Below are 21,440 nucleotides of genomic sequence, written 5' to 3'. Positions count from 1 at the left end.
TTGCTGCGTTAAAGCACTGTAGGACCGACGAGCCTCGTCCCTTACCGAACACTGCTCTAAACCAATCTTCCCTCCCGGCCGCGACTTGAGCGCTTCTACCTGCTGTTCTAGCTGGGTGCGCATTTCCCGCTCCTCTTTCAGCATGCCCACAATTCGCTTCAACAGGTCGGCATTAGCCCCTCCCTCCTAAGCGATTCGGCGACCTGAGTTTCTAGCCTAACCCTTTCCTCTCGTTCCACCTTCAGATCCTCTTTGAGTTCTTTAACCCTGGCTGCCCATTCCCCTTTCAACGTCCGAATGGCCTCCTGAAAACGCTTACATAGCTTGCGCGCGAGGTACCCATCTGCCTCGGCTAAGGTCCTGAACTCGGTCTCGTCTAAATAGCACCAATGGTAGCACTCCTGGCACTGTACTAGCTCCCCGTCCACATTCACTTTCCTAGCTTGCCGACACATCATCCGGCCGACTATGTAACAAAAAAGCTCGCCAAAATTCTTACACAAAAAACTTCGGCACACACACACCTCCGCTAGCCTTCCTACCCTTAACACGGTTTAAAACTTCCGCCCCTACAGAATGTACAAGAGCAAAAGCAAAAAGCACTTAGCTTCAGACGAAGTCGCTGGAGCTCCGAAAAAAACGTCCTCCTCCAACAGCGTCACGAGCCAAAAGCCGAATAGCGATCACGCCGTCCGTGTCGCTCGGGGTTGATCGACGGATTGATGGATACAGCTGAACCCCTTAAATCGGGCGGTGGCTCAAGCCACCTAGCCGTGACTTGTGAAACTTTACTGTTGTCTTGATTTTAGCCACCAATCAGACAACCTTCGCTTGGTTACTTCTACCCGCTTAAAATATATTTTCCCTTCACTGTCCTTAAACCTCATTGCCTTGGATAAATCAGCCCCGCTGCTTTCCACTGTAGGGTGAAGCCCTTTACAGAAAAGTAAAAAGTGTTCAACCTTTTCCTCCTCCGGGTAGCTCCGGGTAGTCAGGTAGCTGCGACACCGGCGCCCTCTTTTGTTAGTTAAGGTAACTAACTAGGTACGCATTGCAGGGAAGCCAACCACAGAGAACACCGGGGCAGGTGCCCACAAATTGTAGCCGTTAAATACATTCCTGTACTAAACCCTTTTTAGTTGAACGAAGCATTACGTTGTGAGTGCATTGTTTGTTTATTATTTTATTTATTTATTTATACTGTGAGCCTTCAGGCCGCTACAGGGTGGATGCATTCAACTCAAGAAGCACGCACAGCCACAAATACAAAATGTATACAAACTTATAAGAAATCATCAAACATCTTGCCAGCAGATAAAGCCACAACGCCACAACTGCGTCAGATAGGTAGGTGTTCATAATAATACGCTCGGTTCGAGACCACTGAGGATGGGAACCGCAGGTAAACAACATAATGAATGTCAGCAATGGCAAATGGTTTCTATAGGCTTTAATACCGGAAAAAATACGTTTCAAATTAGTGTAGATTGTCTGCTTGTAAAAGGTCCTGAGGCAAGGAATTCCATTCAGCTATGGTTCGGGGGAACAAGGAGTATTTAAAGGAATTGATTCGGGACATCATGGGTGTAACCTTATCTTTGTCAGATCTCACAGCTCTAGAGGAACTCTTTTTCAAGTAGTTGCTTGTGTTCAGGTTGAAGTGGTTAATATATAACAGATAAAACATTTTTAGCCTGGCAACCTTCCTTCTCTTTGAATGCTTAGGCAAGTTTAGTTCACGAAGCGTGTCAGTCACTGATTCTGTAAATCTGTATTTGGACAAATTTAATCTTACCGCCCTCTCTGAACTTTCTCGATCCTGTCAATTTGTTTTTTCTGATGCGGATGCCATATGACACTCGCATATTCCAATGTCCGTGGTACCAGCAGGGAGATAGGCTGTTGGTTTTGCTTTTGTGGAAGCAAGCTTCAGTGAAGCAAGCTTAAATTTTCCTCTTATCAACCACAGTTTTGTTTCGGGCTTTGAGCATATGTTATTGATCTGTGTATGCCAGTTTAGATTTGAAGTTATAGTGACGCCTAAATATCTGAAATGATGACTCGAGTTTTACAGTGCTCATCTATGTCATAATTAAAAGAAAATATATTCTTCGTTTGATTGGAAATTGTAAGAAATGAAGTTTTTGCATAATTGATTACCGTTTTGAATAATATGCACCATTGATTGATGGCACTGAATACCGAATTCAGTAGTAACTGGTGTTGGTTTGAAATGACAGAGTAAATTAAACAATCATCCGCAAAAACCCAGATTTTAACATGGGGCGGAATTGAAACTGCGGTATTATTGGCGTAGCATGAAAATAAGAAGAGACCCAGCACAGACCCCTGAGTGCCTCCCGAGGGTACCCCTAGGACGCCTGATTTAGCGCCATCTAATTCCACGAACTGGGTTCTGCTACTTAGATAAGCCTGTATCCACCGAAAAATATTCCTGTTTATGCTAAGCACGACCCGCCAATCAATAAGTTCATCATGTGGAACATGGTGCAATGCTTTAGACATGTCCAGGCAAACTGCATCCACTTGATGCCTGTTGTTTATTGCTTTAGGAAAATCGTGCACCGTTTCTACATGCTGGGTAACAGTGGATAACCTCCGTCTGAAACCATGCTGATTGGGATTTAGCTTGTTGTTGCCCTCAAAATTGGCGTAGCATGAAAATAAAAAGAGACCCAGCACAGACCCCTGATAGACTCCCGAGGGTACTCCTAGGACGCCTGATTTAGCGCCATCTATTTCCACGAACTGGGATCTGCTACTTAGATAAGCCTGTATCCACCGAACAATATTCCTGTTTATGCTAAGCACGACCCGCCAATCAATAAGTTCATCATGTGGGACACGGTGCAATGCTTAAGACACGTCCAGGCAAACTGCATCCACTTGATCCCTGTTGTTTATTGCTTTAGAAAAATCGTGCACCATTTCTACATGCTGGGTAACAGTGGATAACCTCCGTCTGAAACCATGCTGATTGGGATTTAGCTTGTTGTTGCCCTCAAAATAGTCGGATAAGCAGTTTGCCAAGATATGCTCAAGTATCTTGCAAGAGTAACAAGTGATAGAAAGGGGTCTGTAATTATTGGGAATGTGCTTGTTTCAAGATTTGTGTGTTGGTACTATCCTAGCCTGCAGCCAACCATTTTGGAAAGAATGTTGCTCTAGAGATGTCTTAAACATGATGAAAAGTAAATATTTAGCTACCCATTCGGCATATCGTCTAAGAAACTCATTTGGAATAGAATCAGAACCAGAAGACATTTTCCTCTCTAAATTAAGCAGGATGAAAAATATGCCTTGCTCAGACAAAGTAACATCTGCCATGTCTGACGGCGGTATGCACTTCTCGCTACTAGAATTCTCAGGCGAAAATGTAGGGTGGCTGAACACAGAGTGGAAATAAGTATTGCGTCTGTTAGCAATTTCTGATTCATCAGAATTTACTTGATAATCCACTTCAATAAACCTCATTTGTTCATACGAGGGTGAAAGGCGATGCCGAAAACGCTGCGAAGTTTTCATAAGTTTTGTAAGCGTTTCTGAAAAATATTGCTCTTTCGCCCTCATAAACATCTGTTTAAGCATCATGGAGAGGCGCGAAACTTCATTTTGATTCTTTTCTCGATTGTGTTTTCTACGTTTTATCTTGGGCTATAGTTGAATAATTTCACGATTGTTCCAAGGATTCTGCTTTCTGACACTTCTGATTCGATGGGGAACGAAATTTTTCAGGCAAAAGTTGACATTACGTTTAAACATTGTCCACAATGTTTGGACGTCGTTCTGCATATCTAATGAGCCTAAAGACATTTCCAAATAGTGTAAGATGCTTTCATCCTCAGCTGATTCGATGGGGAACGAAATTTTTCAGGCAAAAGTTGACAATACGTTTGAACTTTGTCTATAATGTTTTGACGTCATCCTGGACATCAAATGATTCTAAAGACATTTCCAAATAGTGTTAGTTGCTTTCATCCTCAGCTCTTGAAGAATTTATCAAACATAGTCGGCCTTTTTTCATGTTTTGGAGGTCTAAGTTGTTTTAGTGTGACCAAGACAAGCTTATGATCAGAAAGCCCTTCTTGGATAGACACTTCATATAAGGTTATTTTACTGCTTAAACAAACGAAGTCCAATATTGTTTCTCTAGTCACACCTATCCTTGTTGCTTGTTTAACAATTTGTGTGAGATGTTTAATAAAAGCGATGTCCAGCAAAGCATCACAGTGTTTAGCATCAGTTCTATCTGTGTGTAGCGACTCCCAACGGACGTGTGGCAATTTCAAATCACCTGCAATGATTACTCTTGCATTGGCGGGTACATTACTTGAAAGATAGTCTTGCAACGACTCAAGAAACATGGCAGGGGCGTTAGGGGGCCTATAAGCCGCTGCAATGACACAGAAAGAAACGCCAAGTTTTAGCCTGCACCAGATGCTCTCTGTGTTGGGCAATCTTTCATAGGAGCAAATCCAATTCCTTCTCTAAAAATTGTAGCTACACCACCACGATCCTTTCGAATCATTCTTTTCACTGATTGCCTTTAAATTTACTAACCCACTTTTTTTTACTTTCCGTTTTCTTTTTCCACAGCACTGTTACATTATGTTTTTCATATGTACATTTTGACACACTACCATATTCTGGATAATGTTGCTTGTTCTTGTATAATTGTTGTTGTGGAGAGCGACTGCTGACGCGCCACTGTTGCTGCACCGTCGGTGCTCTCTGAGGCCAGGGCCAAGTCAGGAGGATGTGTTCCCTCCTTTTGCCCTGCCTCAAGGGCAAGAACTATGTATTATCTCAATCACCCTCATCCTATATATGGGCGGTATGATCTCACTATCAGCAATTTCAGGACGCAACCACGTTTACACAACTGCAATGACGTCTGGCCGATGAATCATGATAATGTGTTCGAGTTCCGCGGTTTTATTCAGGAGGCTGCACGCATTGACATTTATCGGAACAAAATTCCTCTCTTCCGTCCCACTCTGTCACGTTGATTTGTTATCAGTTACGAGCACCTGTTCTGCCTTGACACGGCTGTTGTTTTCGTCATCCCAGAAGAAACCTTCTTTTTCAATGGAAATCCTATCGCGTTCGAGCCGAACCTTTGCGCCATTGTCCTTTTCATGTTTCGCACTATCCCACAGTTTCCTACGCTTTTTTAAAGTTGCCTGAGAATAATCATGTGATAACAAAAATTTGCTGTCCTTTAATTTCTCGCAGTTATCAAATAATTTCATCTTTTCGTTGAAGTCAAAAAGTCTAATTACCACTGGACGCGCCATGTCGATACGCTTCTTTCCAAGTCTGTGTACCCGCTCCACTGTGTTAACTTCAAGAACAAGGCGTTCTTGGAAGACGTCTTGCAGCACTTTCTTCTTGAATTCATCGGTGGCTTCGGTATCTGTTTTGGTTGTGCCGAGCACAAGAAGGTTATTTCGGCGACTTCTATCTTCCAGCTCAATTATTTTCTGTTGCTGTGAACGGAGAGTGGCTCCCATGCAATGTACCAACGAATCTAGTCGTTCTTCATTTTCATGTATGTTCATTAATGTATTTTCAATCTCATGCATCTTTGCACTTACTTTTTCTAGTTACTTAGAAAGAGAACTCTGATTTTCTTTAATTTCCCTGACATCTTCGATTAGCGTTTTCTGCCCTTTCATGAGTTTATTAAAAATTTGCTCGACACTTTCTGGGCCAGGGTTTAGCTCAACATCCCCGGAAAGCATCAAAAACAATGAAAGGCGCTCCAGCACAATATCAGCCCGCACTGACATTGTGCTGATTCTTTGATTGTTCGAATTTTTTGCGTATAGAACAAATGAGACATGAAATGGGGGGCATGAAATGGAGAGGCTTTTCATGGGCTATTTGTCGTGTGTGCGAAAATTATAAGAATGAGGTAACGAATACGCACAGAGCTGCGCTGAGATTGTACACATGTCTCGGCTGTAAACACCTACCTCGAATACAAACATAGCCTATGGCGGGCCACTTCTGAATGGAACACTGTTATGCGGCGTTCTATTTTGTGAAAACCTTGTTACAAAATACGATTGGTGGAAACCTGATGTATGGCCAGTATTTTTAGCCCAAAGCATTGTTTTATTGCCAAACATATAATTTTAAATAGAAAAGCAGAAACAAAGGCTTTCAACCGGACGGCTTTCCCGTTTGTTTTAGGGCCTGTCTGTAGGCCCTATCCTTTTGTCATCATGCGCTGCTGCTGCATGCTCCCCTGGGGCCGTGGAACGTTCTCCCGGAAGGCGCCCTGCATGTTTCCTGCGGGGTTGTAGTTGGACACGATGAACACTTTGCCGTCTCCCGACCGAGCAACACCCGTGCCGATGACGCGGCTGCCACGCCAGATGCACTGCGTGAAGTGTCCCGCCTTAGGGTTGTAGTTGTTTCCATATTTGTAGAATTTGATTTCGCTGTACCAGCTGTCCACCGCCTTCTTCCCTGCACACAAAGGATGAGAGAATTATCCTCGTGCCTGGAAAAATGCACAAGGAGAGGTACAAGACTGTGGTTATATATACGGGATGTTAAGGATTAAAAACAGAAAGCAGCGCGCCAGAGCTTGGCAAGGATAGTAACGTTTTGTTTCCCGTTGTCTCGTGCTCCTCAAGGTCCCTAAATTATGATTACTAACTTAACTTGAAGAGAATAATCATGCAAAATGTTTATTGCGCGCTTTAGGATCAGGCTCGTTTCGTTAATTTGTAGAGGTAATTATGAACAACCGATTCCGGTTTTGTAACGACGTATCTCCTGCGAGGGCCTTTTTCCCAGCATTTGGAGAAAGCCCGCGAAACATGAGAACGAAGCGCATCTTGCGCATCCATATTGTAGAGCTGCCGAGCACGTTCAGATTGTATCCACCGGTTGCTCTGTCCGTCCCGAAATGAGCGGCAGACACCGCTCTCAGCATAGGCTCGAAAATGCGTTAGGAGCTTGGGAAGCGCTCCCCATGATCTGCGATAAGTTATATTCTAATTTCATGCCCCCATTTATTCGTCCAGTCGCTTATAGCATTTAAGACTGAGTTTAGTAAAATATGATCAGTTTCGGAGATAATTTCAATGAAGATGGCAGAGTGGACATGGGAGCGGCTCAGCAGTGACGGTGCTTGAGGCTGCATATCTTCGATTTGTTCAGGTCCTGACCTGCCCGGCATGCTGCCCTTTCTACGACATGGAACCAAATTACCAGCCACCCATTGCGCCCGTGTCAGTCACCAACAGAACCCGGACGTACCACAAGGTGGCTGTAAATGGCTTCAGTGCTTTCCACAATGACACGTTAGTCTGGTACAAGAGGACAGCCGCGTCATGGAAAACAACAGCACATAAGTTAAATAAGTTTCATGCTGCAAACGTTGATGTATCACGAGCATGCCGCAAAAATATACAGGATGTATGTGCTACTTTTCAGATTTCACCATGCGTTCACTGCTTCCTTATCTTTTTCGTTCCATTAAGTGTTGACCTGATTTGAATAACCAATGACATGTTTTTCTGTGAAGTATATTTTTCTGTTACTTTTTTGTTATCATTTATTGTGTAGGCTTCATTTCCTCATTGTCTTGTCTAATGATTTTTGTGTATGTATGCTGCCTGCTGCCCTGCAATGTAGGGGCTGAGGGGCATGTCAAGCCACAATTTCTGGCTTTTTTCCTTGACCCTCACCATGTATACATGAGAAATAAATTGAATTGAAATTGAATTGAATATCAGAGCGTTTAATACCATATAAATATAGTGGAAATGGGAGCGGTCCAGCAGTAACGATGCTTGACGTCGCATATCTTCGATTAGTTCAGGTATGTAAACAGCACTCGTTATAAGCTAAACGCTCAGGCAGTCATTTGTTATTAGTGTTCCCATGTTCACACGTTCTTTGAGACATTTTCGATTAGTCCTTTGATGTATTGCGAATCCTGTTGATGTATTGTGACGACGTCGAGATCAACCCTGGTCCGAACAGGTCTAATGGCGATAATCCTGTTACACGCACAGAAGGTGAATGGCAGAAAGAGATGATTCAGCATTTACGCGAGCTGAAAGAGCTGACAGGCACTTTGGCCCTGGGGCAACCTGAACTGATAAAGTCCGTTAACGAAATGAGAATAGCACTGAAATCCCTTGAAACAAAATTCACAGCTATGAATGAGAGAATATTTTCAGTTGAAACCAGGTGTGATGCTCTCGATGACGTAAAGAAGGATTTCTATGCTGCCAATCAGAAAGAGAGAAAAACTTTATTGCCAGGAAGATGGTGACCTTGCGTTACTTCAGCCGCTCCAGGTGGTCGGAAGTTTAAGCGCCCGTGCCGTGGGCCGGGACTGAATGTCCGGGTCCGGGCTGGCGAGAACAGCTTCCCATTTTTCGGGCGTAGGGAGATGTGACTAGGTCTGCCGGAGGCGGATCCTCCGTGCAGTCCCAGATTAGGCGGTCTAAGGTGGCAGGCTCGCCGCACACTTGACAATACGGATTTACCAAATCGGGAAAGAGATTCGAATAGGTCCGCGGGTTTGGTTGTGACCGCGTTTGTACCCGCCTCCACGTGGTATCCTGTTCGCGGCTTAGCGAATGGAGCGGAGGAGGCAGGCTCGCTCTAATCACCCTGTGATAGTTGGTTACGGCCTGATATGTAATTAGCGTGTCCGAGACCCCCTCATCGGCTGTGTCCGAGACCCCCTCATCGGCTCGGCTGAAAAAACCTCGAGCATACAGGTGAGCGGCCTCCTTCCCTGGAACACCCGTGTGGGCCGGGACCCACACCAGATCCACTTCTTTGCTATCTTTTGGCATCGTACGAATAATTTTGTATTCATTCAGTGGCGGAGATACGTACCCTCGCGAAGTTGCGAAGGGCCGCTTTGGAATCACTCAGAATTGTGCCTATGCCTTCCTTAACGATCCCTAGTGCTAGTGCAACCCCTTCAGAATCTTCCACTCGGTCCGTGACTACCGTAGCCGCTACCCTGCAGGAGATGCTCACGGCGCTCACAGCTAAAGCGTCTTTACCTGTATTTTAAAATCTGCCGCGTCAACATACATGACACTATCGTACCCTCGATACTTTGTGATTAACGTCTTCGCCCTGGCTCTCCTCCGGTTTTCGTGACGGTCCGCTTGCATGTTCTTGGGGATATGTTTGACCCGAATGCGTTCGCGCATCTCTGTAGGTGTAATCATCTGGCCTGAAGGGTCCTCGTCCTGTATGCCTAAGCTTCTCAAAATTTATAGCCCCGTACCGTCTGCCTGAGCCGCTGTTCTTGCAATGCAAGTTGTGCCTCAATTATCTTTTCAACGGTGCTCTGGACCGCAAGAGCAAGATGTCTCGTGATTGACGTGTTTCTGGGGAGGCCGAGAGCCGCCCTGTACGCCTGCCTTCTCAGGCAGTTCAGCTCTCTGCTCACTTGAGATCCAGGTGAAGGGTGGCGTACACACGCCGACCGAATATGAAAGCCTGAACGAGCCGGCATGTGTTGCGCTCTCTCATGCCCTGTCAGCGAGTCGCCACCCAGGTTGCACATTACAGCGGGCCAATATTAGAAATCTGTTGGCAGAGCATGGGCCTAGGTAGGCCCAGAATTCCCAGTGAGCATCTGATTGAGAGGGCAGGACGGCAACAACCTTTACAAGATGCCTAATGGTTCTATATTCTTCGTATAGGTCCTCGCGGCTGTTGCAGTTTTGCTTTTTTGCAACTTCGACTCCAGTGCGCCTGTGCAGCCGTCTAGCTTGCGGCGCGTGGATGGGACCATCAGTTTGGCTATGGAATGTCATGTCAACCTTGTTGGTGATATACCTGGCGTGCTCCCCTGGGCCCCTGACGGCTTCCCACGTACCAGTCTGCATCGTCCAATCACCATCGGCCCTTGGACTAGGTCAGCTGTTCCTCGGACTATAAATCAAACCACACCGGCATACCGCTTCAGTGGGCAGGACGGCAGCAGCCTTTAGAGGATGCCTAATCGTTCCACGTTCTTCATGGAGGTATGTTACCTCGAGAACGCTCACTGCGTTCGATCTGATGATCGTTGTTTGCTGCTGTTTTCTTGCCCACGGAGTTTTGTTGGCCGTTGTTCAAATGCTGTATTTTGCTTCTCTCGCCTTCTACAGAGCGGGGACGTTGAACAAAATCCTGGCCCCTCTAAACGGTCACTGTCAGCTAAATCCTCTAAACATCTTAGTGGGAAGCGGGCAACGAGCGTCAGTACTGACTCGTCTTCCGCTCTGGGGGAGGCAGACGTGCTTTCTCAGCACACGCAACTGCTTGCTGGTAAAAAACGAATCGCTAGAGACATTACAGATATTAAGAAATATTTTTCCGCTCGTCGTAATGATCTTGAAGCTCGTGTCTCATCACTTGAATCATCTGCAACTCCTTCAGCCTCTGAGTCTTTGAACGCTAACCTCCGTTCGGACATTACATCTTAAAAAAACAATTTCCAACCTGGTTTTAAAGAATGAAGACTTGGAAAACCGGTCAAGGCGAAACAATCTTGTAGTACACGGTCTACTAGAGAGTCCTGATGAAGATGGCAACAGTTTATTGTCCAAAATCTGCAAAATATTTACTGACAAGCTTCGTATAGAATGTCTCCGTATTGAGCGTTGTCACCGCATCGGCAGACCCAGTGATGGACGTACACATCCTGTCATACTAAGGATCACTGAGTTCAGTGAGAAGATTCTTGTCATGAAGAACCTATCAAAACTCAAAGGGGAATATTTTTACGTCACTGAGGATTTCTCAGCGAATGTCCGAGCCCTTCGTAAGAAAATATGGAATGCATCTTCCTCGCTTCGTGCCGGTGGTGCAAAGGTGAAGCTTCGGTACGACCATGCTTTCATTGATGGTGTCAGGTACACATAGGATGAAGCCTCGAGTGGCTTGAAACGGGGCTCCCATCACAATGTGTCCGAAACTTCTGAGCTTGCTTCGTTATCCAGTCACGTGGCTACCGAATCTACTGAGCCTCCTTCGTTACCCCTTGACGAAGCAAGCGAACCTACTGAGCTTCATTCGTCACCCCGTTGACAGTTACCTAGCTCTCCAACCAGTCTCGTTGTCTTGAATCTTAACGCTAGAAGCATCTCAAACAAATTCCCCAATCTTCTCGCGCTTGTCTCCTCCCATGACCCTCACATTATTGGCATCACTGAAATCTGGCTGCACCATGACTGAATTTACCCCACCTAGTTACCTTGCTATTCGTGCCGACAGGCATAACGGCAAAGGCGGTGGTGTAGCTTTACGTATTCGTTCATATCTTATATTTTCCATCCTACCCGCTCCTTGCAACACTGAGTCAGTTCGGTGCAAGATTTATTTAGAAAACCAGACTGTTATTATTGCCGTTTTTTACCGACCTCCCGGAACCTCTGTTGATGTTTTGCACTCTGTTAGCCAGTTCATACATAGTTTTTCAGTATCAAACATCATCTTCATGGGTGATTTCAAAGTGCCTGGTATTCACTGGCCATCGTTGTGTTGTTGTGGCCGCGATGCTTCTTTAGCAAAAGAGTTGCTCTCGCTCTCTCTTGGACTCACACAAATAGTTACGTTTCCTACCAGACTAAATTCGCTGCTAGACTTAATCTTCCTAAGCCCCAATCTGATAGAGACCGGCTTTCAGTGTACGGTTGTCTATGGTATTTCCGACCATGAAGCAGCTCTGCTTACCCTGTCCCGCTTCACTTGTAACCCACAGTGCACGTTCACATCAGTTCTGGATTTCCATCATGCTGACGGTAACACCGTAATCGACGAACTTGACGAGTGCTTCGACTCCTGCGCGCTCAGCCGTGACCGTGATGTTAATGAACTTGTTGAATATTTTGAAAAGATTGTTAGACTATGCATTAGACTGTTTGTTCCCGTCAAAACGAGGAAAATAAATCCTACCCTCCCTTGGATTAATCGCGAAGTTTTGCAAATGTCACGTCGTGTGTCTCGGCTGAGGCGCATGACACGTAACAATAAACCTGATGCTGTTGCTCGATTTCAAGCTGCGAAAAATGAACTTCGTGATAAAATGCACTCTGCTGAAGATTTCTATTTTCGCTTTCAGCTCCAAGGGCTGTTTAGAGATAACCCTCGTAAATATTGGCGCTCTGATCTACCCTCCGGCACTTCATCCACCTCATTAGTTATTAATGGAGAAATTGTCACTGACCCTGCTCAAATATCTGATGAATTTAATGTTTACTTTCATTCTGTCTTTGCACGTGATAATAACATGATTCCATCTTTCAGTCTTCCTAATCATGATCGTTCTATCTCTGATATCACGGTTAGCACTCTAAACTCTTATGCAAACTAAAAGTCATTCTCAATAAGTCTCAACTCGTTGATTGGATTGCGGATTTTCTCTCGCACCGCTCCCAGTCTGTTCCCTTCGATTCTTCATTAGCTGACGTAACCTCAGGTGTTCCCCAGGGCTCTGTCCATGGCCCTTTGTTTTTACTCTATATTAATGATTTGCCAGACAGTATAACCTCAAAGATCCGTCTATACGCCGATGATTGTGTATTGTACCACACTATAAACTCTGTCAATGATAACTTCCTCCTGAATCAGTCTTTTGGTATGTTCTGTTACTGGTGCAATACGTGGAAGATGAAAATCAATTTCAGCAAAACAGTTGTCACGCCTTTCAGCAACCGCCTATCACCTTCTAATTACGATTATTCATCCCTGAAAAGGGTAAATTAATATAAATATCTCGGCGTTATTTTATCCCAAAATATTATTACGAGGCTAGTTCAGCAGCAGAAACGGTACGTCGTACACAGAAGACACACCACGAAACGGGTCACACAAGCACTTCTTCACCTTAGTAAGCACACAAGCACTAGCGCAGCGTCTTCGTCTTCGTCGACTACTCAGCGACACAACAACGTCGTCTTCGCTTGGCGACTGCGTACCGTAACAATATGACATGGTCAAAACACATCGATCACATCACAGCTAAAGCTCTTAAAAAGGTAGGTTACTTGAGGTGCACAGTACGGGATGCTCCTAAAGAGACAAAATTGCTCATGTACAAAACTCTAATTCGCCCTATTCTTGAATACGCTTCAAATGGTTGGAATCCATATAAGCAGTGTGAAATTGACCAAATATTATCTTTACAACGAAAAGCTGTAAGATTTTTTTTTCCGCCGCTACGACTTTCAATTTTATCCCTCATCTGCGATGTCTTCCCTAAATTTAAATCTGCTTGCATCCCTTCGGAAAACTGAGTCCTTAAAACTTCTTCACTCAATAGTACATTCTGCGAATTGCCTTTCAGAAGGCAAACATATCTCGTTTTCAAAACCGTCTGTAACCAGGAGCCATCACGATCTTAATATCCAACCTTTTTTTGCCCGTACTAACGTTTTGAAATACAACTTTTTTCCGCGTACCGTGGAGAGTTAGAACTCTTTGCATGGCAATATTTGTGCATTACCAATTTCGGATTTTGCGTCGGCAATTGAGTCGTAGCATTCTATGGTGTTGTGTGCAGCGTTTATATCTGTAAATTCTTGTCATGTACCTCTTTATGCATGGAATTGTACCACATCATATGTAACCACTCCTTCTATAGCCCCTAGAATGGGGCTGCAATATTTTCAAATAAATAAATGAACAAATATTGGCTTAACCACTACTAACACATCCAATGATGGCTCTGGTTCTTCATTGCTTTCCCAGTACTGCCTGTGCCTTCATAAAATCATGGCTGTCGTGTGCCACATTAGCCAGAATTCTCCCACTCATTGCCATTGTTTGCTGTGCCATCTTGCCATCTTGGAGTCATGGCTATCACGTGCCATGTAAGCCGGACTTCCCCCACTGTTTATCAGAACTGGCTATGCCATTCTAGAAAGCTTTCATATAGGCTTAACTTTCCCGTCACTCATCCAGTGTTAAAGTATGCTGGCAAACGCTGGTCAACCTTGTGCCATGAGCTAGAACGACATGGCATCATTCAATATTGCCACAACAGAGAGAGAGACAGTTTATAATTTTTCGAGCTCGCAAAAAGTGACTTCAGCTCACAACAAGAGGTTTGAGACTTGTATACGCCTGCCTCATCTCAGTTTAACTATAATTGGCATGTATACGTGGCCGAAGTAGATGTTTTACATTGATCCTTGAGATCAGAACACATGTTCCTGGAGCGCATTATAGCATTTGAGCAGTATTATAGTAGCGCTGGTGCTATTACTCTACTACTACTACTGCAATTCTATCATAATACCCATGCCGCGCGTACTTTTAAGTGGCATTTGAGTCAAATGGTATTCGACACTTAGAATGGCATTCGGACCAAACGGACTGATAAATTGCTTCACAACAATGTCCAAACCATTCGGAAGCATTCTAAACACATTGGCTCACTGTATAGTAATGGTGCTGCCGCCGTCGAGTTTTGTACTGTCTGTTCATTGATTATGAGTGGTACAACGACGTGACGACGACTTCGGTGGTGGCCGGGAGACTGTGCATATTACGCCACAGAGGAACCGGTCTGTCGCATAAGACCGAAGACGACACCATCCAGACCAACAACTACAGATCTATAGAATTATATCCTTAATACTGGGCAACTAGGACAGGATGCAACTAACCTCTCAAATTTTTTAAAAGGTCCCGTAACTTTAGTATTTAACGAATGCGCGCTGGCGTGACCCAGTGGTAATGATGCGTGTAAAAATATGTGGCCTCTCCGTGCCGGTAATCAACAAAATATATTCATTTTTTTGGGAAGTGCACAAACAGAGCTCACGCTGTTGCCTTTTTCCGATTTCTGGGCATAATAACCCGCCTATTTCTCGTGGAATGTATATATTTGACAACGTTTTTGCACTCTCTGCTGGCGCGAGTATCTGAAAACCAGCCAAAAAACGCATACTTAAAATTTCATAAATCTTTTCAATTAAAAAGCAATTTTTTTGCTTCACGCTAGAGCATTCACTACCACACTGCGCAGCGGGTGCCTGCTTAATGGAGACCCTAAATCGAACGTAATAGCTTAGAGCAAATGCATTCGCAAAGCCGACATTGGGCGCAATTTTAGCAACGTCCAGAAACGAAGCAGTTCCCTCGTAATTTACAATTATAAGTTGCGCGCGCGCGATATATTAGGTAACCGCTTCATAAACACACGCGGCGACGCGCTAAGAGATTCCTGACCCTCCGCACGTCGTTCCCTGCGCTCGCGCCTTTCTCTATGGTCTTTATTTGCTTTTTCTTTCCGTTTTGTTTATCATTATGTTGCAAATTGTTTTTTGTGAATTTCATTGTTCTTTTGCGTAACTTGATTCAGGGCTATAGCTCTTGCTCACGTCTCTGCTTATTTGCTTGCAAATTATTATTTTTTTTAATTTCGAACGTTACCTTTACAAATGAAAAGCATCGAAAATTGTTGCGAATCACAATTCAACATGATTTTGCTTGATTTTTTATTGTGAAACTTCTACACCAACCAAAATTTGAAGATTCTTCGACGACTAGCGAATAAATCTACTGACAAATGTTGTTAGTCGCATGCTAACCTAGCTTGTTTGTCACATGTCCGTAATATTACTATGAAAGAGCGCGAATTCGCTTGCATAATATTTTAATTATTGCTTTATATTTTTGTTAATTTATGCTAACAGTTTAAGCCATCTTGAACTAACACACGGCGCCACAAAATACGCGAGTGTCCTTTTGGCGAAACCATTTCGAAGCTCCACGTTTGTCGCTTTAAAGTCTTCGACCGCCGAACATTATGCTTCTCCTGCAGCTTTGCAACAATATTTTGACGCTTCCGCGTTTCCCATACTCTTGATTCTTATAGGTATTGCCTTCTGAACTGTCCATGGCTCATTTACCGAGAATTCGAAACCCCTTTCGCATATTTCGGCCCCTGTCCCCTCTCTCTTTCTCGTATCTCCTCAACTCTTCTCCCGGCCGCGTCCTTTTCCAAGTAGTGCTCTAACCTCCTATCCCGCGAAGCGCTTTTTTACTTTGTAATTGTACTCACCTTCTCCTAGCTGCTTCCCCCGAGGGCAACGCGCTTCGCTGTTCGTGCACCTCCCCCCCCCCCCCCCCCCTCCAAGATCTTCCTTTTTGCACCTTTCACCTGGAAACTTTTTCTCGTGACTGCAGAATCTGTACAAAAGACAACGATTTTCCCCCTACATCCCCCCCCCCCGCCCACCCCACCACAGTCGTCTATCCTGGCGCTCATCTCAGCGCGATGCATCACTTAGACACATCTTTGACTGGAGGGGTCTTTCCATGTCTGGCATGGCGGCCAGCTACCGCACAACCAGCGCGAAGAAAAAGCATGCACACTCAAGCTGGCACCGTTTCCGGCAGGAAATGAGAAGGAGACGAAGCACGAGGACGACTTCTCGGTACCTACTCTCATTGCCAAGCGTCTGGCTTGACGTCGTGGGCAGTGCAGATCTGAAAAGAACTTTATTTTTAGTTTTCGGTGCGATAAATTCAACAAACATCCACTGCTTTGTCGAACAGCGGGTTTGAATTACTGTGACCTGATATCCGACGTATTCAGGATGACCTATGTCATGTACCGCTTATGCAGGATAGGAATCAGAACTGCTTAGTGTTCCACTGAAGACCATTCGGTAAGGATATGCGTACTACTCCTGTACCGTTTCTCGTTCGCTTCCACACTTGCAGGTGCAACAGAAAGCCAGCAACATCTGGTTGAAGCTTTAGCCCAAGTTTTCTCTGAATGAAAAAGAAGGCATTACTCTGGACTGTCTGACGGGTGTTTTTGTGTGGTTTTGAAGTCAGTTTCGAATCCCATATTACATGCATTGAAATCGACTATAATAAACTGTTGGATTTAAGAAAATACAAAGGTGTGCTGAGTTCATTCAGTCCCGCGTTTTTATTTTTAACCCCATCAAAAAAAAAAACGACATTTGTTCAAAAATTGTTTTTACGTCCATGTGGAGAAGGGCCTCCAACCTGTGCATCTTTACGTGAATAAAAAATGAGTTCTGAATTTAGAGATACACAGTTATGATACGTAACATAAAATAATACATTAATTTCCTTTCAATATAATTTTATTTGTTTTGGTCACATTGAAGTGTGACACGGCGCATTTAGCTAAAAATCGAACATATTTGGTACAAGGCGAATTAAATTTCACCTCGTGCAACTACTGAGCCGTTAGTTGTTAAACATTATCCAGTAAAATGTGTTGCGAGTGTGTTCACGCAGACTGTGCATCAAAAAAGTCAGTGTTATTTAATTATTTCTGTTTCTGTCTTGTGACGGCTATATTTAGGCTCATTATAACATCGTGCATCTCTTTGCAGGCTTGACGCATCCTGAGGTCATCTTGCAACAGCTGGACAAAGAATTTGAATGAGAGCAAAAGTCTTCTTGCAAGAGGAGTGCGACGATTACTTCTGATATGACTGATTAGCTTACTGGAGGACACCTCGGTTAAGCACTGTATGGCTGCCTTTGCCTTGCCAAAACAGCTTGCCGAGCTGCTTTGTCCAACCCGAATAATCGGCACGACGCAAACTTGAAAAGAAATGATTTTCCCAGAGCATCTGCCACCATGCTCTTGGGTCCTCCATTCTCTTAATTCCGAAGATGGCTGATAGCAGCGCAAGCCATCCTGCATGTGTCAGAAGAGTGATCCTGGTAACTCGATGCGATAAACCGTTTTTTCCTGATTTCTTTGGCAGCCTCATTTATGAATATTTTTACCGGGTTGAATGGTACATCCACAGTTCCATTCATTGGCCAGTGGGTGTTATTTTGCATAGGCCAGTTTTTGAAAGCAGGATACCAATAGTTGAAAGTTGGATATCAATGTTTGAAATCTGAATATGCCAGTGTTTGAAAGCTGCATAACAATGTAAGAAAGTTCTATGCCAGTTTCCGAAAGCTGGAAAGCCAGTCAGAGGCCGTTACTGGCCTATGTCACGGAACGAACGCCAGGCTTGCGTTGTCCGCTCGATCGACCGAACGTTTGTGCAGAACTAGCCTTAGAGTGCGGCCAATGTGTCAGAGTGGTAGCGCATTGCCTAAATTCCAAAGTAGGACCACCGCACATGCCAATTTTTGCCAATGATCACCCAGTGTTCACCCAATGCTGTTGTGCTTCCTGGGCACGCGCTTAAGGACATTAAAACAGATGCTTGGGCGAGTTGATACGACATATTCCTGAAAAACAGCGCGAACGTGAACACGGACAGAATGTAGGGAACCACGGTAGTCTTTTCGTTTTCCGTTTTAACGGGATTAGCCGGTTTTTCTTTTTCTAACAACCTTAGAAGGATGCATTCCGATATAGCGACGAGCAGTTGCTTGGGATACCCATTCAGCGTTTCGCACACAGGCTGAAAAAGATTGGCAAGCGTGGAAATGTTAGAGTCGTCTTCTCGGCTCCCGATAAGCTAGTTAAGATTTGTAAAAAAGTTAATGCACCCTACGTCGAGAAAGAATGTACCATTAATCACGAGAACCGTTTCGTAGCTTGCCAAGAAGGTGTTGTGTATGCCATTTCGCTAACATGCGGCAAACAATATATTGGCCAGAAAGGCAGATGCATTAACGAACGCCTCAGAAAACACAACAACAACGTGTATAACACCGTGAAAGGGCATCTGGCCATTTATTGTAGAGATTGCGAAAAGAATTGTCGTCCCAACTTCAAGAAGACCAAGGTGATAAGTAAGCACACGAATCAGCTAACCCGTGAAATCATCAAAGCCGAAAAAATCGCCAGATCAGCAGATACATGTGTCAGCAGCCCCTCATTGACAATTTCATGCAAAGAACTTGACTTTTTAACCACACGCAAGTGACATAGCGATGGCTTCCTCGGTGATGTGAATGAATTGTGAGTGTTGTGCCTCTTTTTGTTGTTTGGTAGCACCTATTTAATTCCCTGCTCCCAGCAATAAAATTTCAGTTGTAAGTCAGCGCCCGTCTGTCTTCCTTCTGTCCATGTTCAATTTCGCGCTGTTTTTCAGGCTTAAGGACATTGCAGTTTCCATTTCGCCCCATGTTAAAGTCCGGCTTTTTGCAGATGATTAATTTATTCTTTCAGTTCCAAACCAAGAAAACCAGTTACTACTAAATTCGGCATCGAGCAAAATCAATCATTGGTGCACAATATCCAAAATGGAAATCAATTATGCAAGAACTTTATTTGTTACAATTTCCAATTAAACCAAAAATATATTTTCTTTCGATTATGAAATGCAAGGGCACTATATAACTCGAGTCCTCCATTTCAGATATCTAGGCGTCACTATAACTTCAAATCTAAACTGGCATACACACATCAATAACATATGCTAGAAGGCCGAAACAAAACGGTGGTTGATAAGAAGAAAACTGACGCTTGATTCCACAAAAACAAAACTAACAGCCTGTTTCGTGCTGGTATGACCGACACTGTAATATGCGAGCGTCATATGGGATCCGCAACAGAAAAACCAAATTGACAGGATCGAAAAAGCTCAGAGAAGGGCGGCTAGCTTCATTTTGTCAAAATACAGATTTACAGACTCAGTGACTGACATGCTTCGTGAACTAAACTTGCCTCAACTTTCAAAGCGAAGGAAGATTGCCAGGTTAAAAATGTTTTCTGTCTTATATAATAACCACTTAAACACCAGCATCTGCTTGAAACAGCGTTCCTCTAGAGCTGTGGGTTGTTCTCACAAAGATCAGGTTACACCCATGACGGCCCGAATCAATTCTTTTATATACTCATTCTTCCCCAGAACCATAGCTGAATGGAATTCCGTGCCTCATGACCTTTTTAAAGCAGACAATATACACCAATTTGAAACTTATCTCTCCCGTTATTTAAGCCAATAGAAACCACTTGCATTGCTGTCACTTCTTATGTTCTTTACCTGCGGTTCCGATCCTGGGTGGTCTGAAACCGAGCATATTATTATGAACACTTGCCTATCTCACGCGCTTGTGGCTGTATCTGCTGGCAAGATGTCTGTACGTGATTGATGATTTCATATAAATTTGTATACATTTTGTACTTGTGGCTGTGCGTGCTTCTTGAGTTGTATGCATCCGCTCTGTAACGGCCTTGCGGCAGACAGTAATAATAATAATAATAATAATAATAATAATAATAATAATAATAATAATAATAATAATAATAATAATAATAATAATAATAATAATAATAATAATAATAATAATAATAATAATAATAATAATAATGAGCCGTATGGTCTGCTGGACCGAGGTCGTCAACCTGTCCAGCCTTACTTTTTAGCATCTGTTGGATTGTATAAGCATTCCAAGCACCCGTATTATGTCTATTTCCGGAATTTCGTTGCCTTGCATTTTCAGGTGAATCCTAAATCAGAGCATTCAAATAATTGCTCAGGAAAACTGCGATATGCAATTAAAGCTTGATGCACTTGAACACAAAAGTAATCGCTACAACTTGTTGTTTTTCGGCGTTGCTGATAGCGATGAAACGTGGCATGAAAGAGAGAAGGCCATTGACCTAATAAAAGAGCATATTGACGCCAGTACCACTCATGATCCGGTTGAGCTGGCGCATCCTCCCGGTGGTCGTTATGCAGAAGTTCGAGGCAGGTCTGTGATTGTCAAATTCTGTACCTTTAACTGATGAAGGGTGGTAATTTGGCCTGTTGGTTCATCACAGAAGAGGAAAATATGCAGCGCAAAAAGCGCACGGACGACAGAAGAAAGACAGTCAGCGCTTGTGTTTGTCTTTCTTCGGTCGTCCGTGAGTTTTTTGTGCTGCATATTTTCCTCTTCCGTATCTTTAAGTTCAAGCAAATGTTGTTAACACAAAGTTCGAAACTGAGCAGCGATGTGTCTGTTTCAGAGGATGTTTCTTTTCTACTCGCCACGCTCTAAAGAAATTGGTTGACCTTGCCAAGGCATTACCAGGGACGCCCAAGTTCCAGCTTCGCTATGATGAACCTGTTGTGAATTGCAGCACGTATGCCTGCGCCAAGCACACTGATAGCAACTAGGTGATAAACAGCAAAATTCAGCCTGACACTGGAGACGTGCACGGCGACCCGACTAACCATACAAAATGTGGACTGGCTTCTCACACTTGTGCGCGTACTAAGGAACTGAAATCATCGTCTCCAATTGAAATGCAAGGCACAGGAACTTAACAGTTAGCGAGGGGCTGTGGCGTTCGTCAGGCGTCCAAGGCGGCTTTAGTAATATTCTCTAATACAAGAAGCATAACAAAGAAACGCGATCAACTTAGGTCAGTGTTTTTCGGTTACAGACACCGATATAATTATTTTAACCGAAACGTGGCTTAATTCAAGAATCCACAGTAACGAAATTTTCGATGTTGAAAAGAAGTTCGATACTTATCGTCA

General features: G+C 43.9%; 1 protein-coding gene and 1 long non-coding RNA gene across 2 annotated transcripts in view; one reads left to right on the top strand and one right to left on the bottom strand.

The window, feature by feature from the left end:
- The window catches only part of LOC144122103 (uncharacterized), a 34,524-nt gene extending 16,565 nt beyond the window's left edge, over positions 1 to 17,959 (top strand). Inside the window, exon 3 of the long non-coding RNA XR_013312804.1 lies at positions 17,388 to 17,959. This is a non-coding gene — a long non-coding RNA (uncharacterized LOC144122103). The remainder of the gene's footprint in view (positions 1 to 17,387) is intronic.
- LOC144122102 (Golgi-associated plant pathogenesis-related protein 1-like) overlaps positions 6,121 to 21,440 on the bottom strand; it is a 179,966-nt gene continuing 164,646 nt past the window's right edge. Inside the window, exon 4 of the mRNA XM_077655627.1 lies at positions 6,121 to 6,498. Coding sequence (XP_077511753.1) covers positions 6,236 to 6,498 — 263 coding nt within the window. The 3' untranslated portion in view covers positions 6,121 to 6,235. The remainder of the gene's footprint in view (positions 6,499 to 21,440) is intronic.

Source organism: Amblyomma americanum, chromosome 2, assembly GCF_052857255.1.
Source record: "Amblyomma americanum isolate KBUSLIRL-KWMA chromosome 2, ASM5285725v1, whole genome shotgun sequence".
In the NCBI taxonomy this organism is placed as follows: domain Eukaryota; kingdom Metazoa; phylum Arthropoda; class Arachnida; order Ixodida; family Ixodidae; genus Amblyomma; species Amblyomma americanum.
The sequence above is the reverse complement of the archived record's forward strand: the minus strand, read 5'-3'. Positions and strand labels throughout refer to the sequence as shown.